Source organism: Palaemon carinicauda, chromosome 3 (genome assembly GCF_036898095.1).
Source record: "Palaemon carinicauda isolate YSFRI2023 chromosome 3, ASM3689809v2, whole genome shotgun sequence".
Taxonomy (NCBI): Eukaryota; Metazoa; Arthropoda; class Malacostraca; order Decapoda; family Palaemonidae; genus Palaemon; species Palaemon carinicauda.
Window position 1 is genome coordinate 147,508,282 of NC_090727.1, and position 1,346 is coordinate 147,509,627.

A 1,346-nucleotide genomic window follows, 5' to 3' on the forward strand; every position below is an offset into this window, starting at 1 on the left:
TAAGATTGTAGGATTTGAAGAGATTATTGGAGAGATGAAAACAGAGAAAGAGAGGCTGGAGATGAGCTTGACTGAAGCTAGAGTTAATGATTTGGTCAGGAATGGAAGGTACAACTGCCTCTTAGAGGAGTTAAAAGCTCTTAAGGAAGAATATTCACATAAATTTAGTGAGATGGAGCAAAAAAATCGTGAAATGAGTGAGGAACTAGAAAAACTTGAGGGTGAAAAGGTGGCCTCTATTCATCGGTTGGAATCTGTATTTGAGAAAAAGATTGACGAACTGGAAGATACAATTGAGAAGCAATTGGGGATTGTTGGAGAGATGAATACAGAGAAAGAGAGGATGGAGACGAGTCTGAGCGAGGCTAAAATGAAAAACTCGACCAGTGAGGGAAATTACACAAGTTCAAGTACGGAAATGGCAAAGGAGACGATCATCCAAATAACAAAAGAAAATGTTGGTCTGAAGGATGAGCTGCTTGCAGCAAATGAGATCACCTCTTCGCTCAAGGAGAAACTTGAAGGGAAAGATAAGAAGAAAGAACTGAACAGACCTGGAACGAGGAAAGTGAGACTTAAAAGGTCAGGTTTAGAAATCTTGACCGAGATGGATGGACAGAAGGAAGATGTCCAAAAGGATGTCAGTGTCAATGAAGAGGAAGTCAAAGTAGTTCAGGCAGCAGAGGACCTGGATTCCAACGGACATAAGGAGGAGAAGGAGGTCGTTGGAGAGCCATCTGGTGTGAGTCAGGTGCTGAGCTGGCTGCTAGCCGCCAAAGAGGCTCTCCCTGACAACAACCACAAGGAAGAGCAGAAGCTCCAAAAGGAAACTTCTTCCAGTGAAGAGGAGGAGAAGGAGGAGGAGGAGGAAGAGTAGGAGAAGGAAGAGGAGGAGGAAGAGTAGGAGAAGGAGGAGGAAGAGTAGGAGAAGGAGGAGGAAGAGTAGGAGAAGGAGGAGGAAGAGTAGGAGAAGGAGGAGGAAGAGTAGGAGAAGGAGGAGGAGGAGTAGGAGAAGGAGGAGGAAGAGTAGGAGAAGGAGGAGGAGGAGTAGGAGAAGGAGGAGGAGGAGAAGGAGAAGGAGGAGGAGGAGAAGGAGAAGGAGGAGGAGGAGAAGGAGGAGGAGGAGAAGGAGAAAAAGGAAGAGGAGGAGGTGAAGGAGGAGAAAATTGCAGAGAAAAAACCTGCTCGCAAACTTATCGTTTTTGACCTGGAACCTGAGAAGCCCAAAAGGGTCTTCTCATCTCATATCACCTTCCAAGGTGCAAAGGTTGGAGCTAACCCCACAAGGGACTATGCCCTAAAGGGGCACGTGACTGTCGCCTTGGATGTCCCAAGGAAGTTCCACA

The 1,346-nt window shown here is 46.5% G+C and overlaps 1 protein-coding gene across 1 annotated transcript; it reads left to right on the forward strand.

Annotated features, from left to right (window-relative positions):
* The first annotated feature begins 34 nt into the window (after positions 1 to 34).
* Positions 35 to 877, forward strand: LOC137634640 (M protein, serotype 5-like). Its single transcript, XM_068367113.1, has one exon. It carries the CDS (start codon positions 35 to 37, stop codon positions 875 to 877), a length of 843 nt encoding a protein of 280 aa, XP_068223214.1.
* The last annotated feature ends 469 nt before the right edge of the window (positions 878 to 1,346 follow it).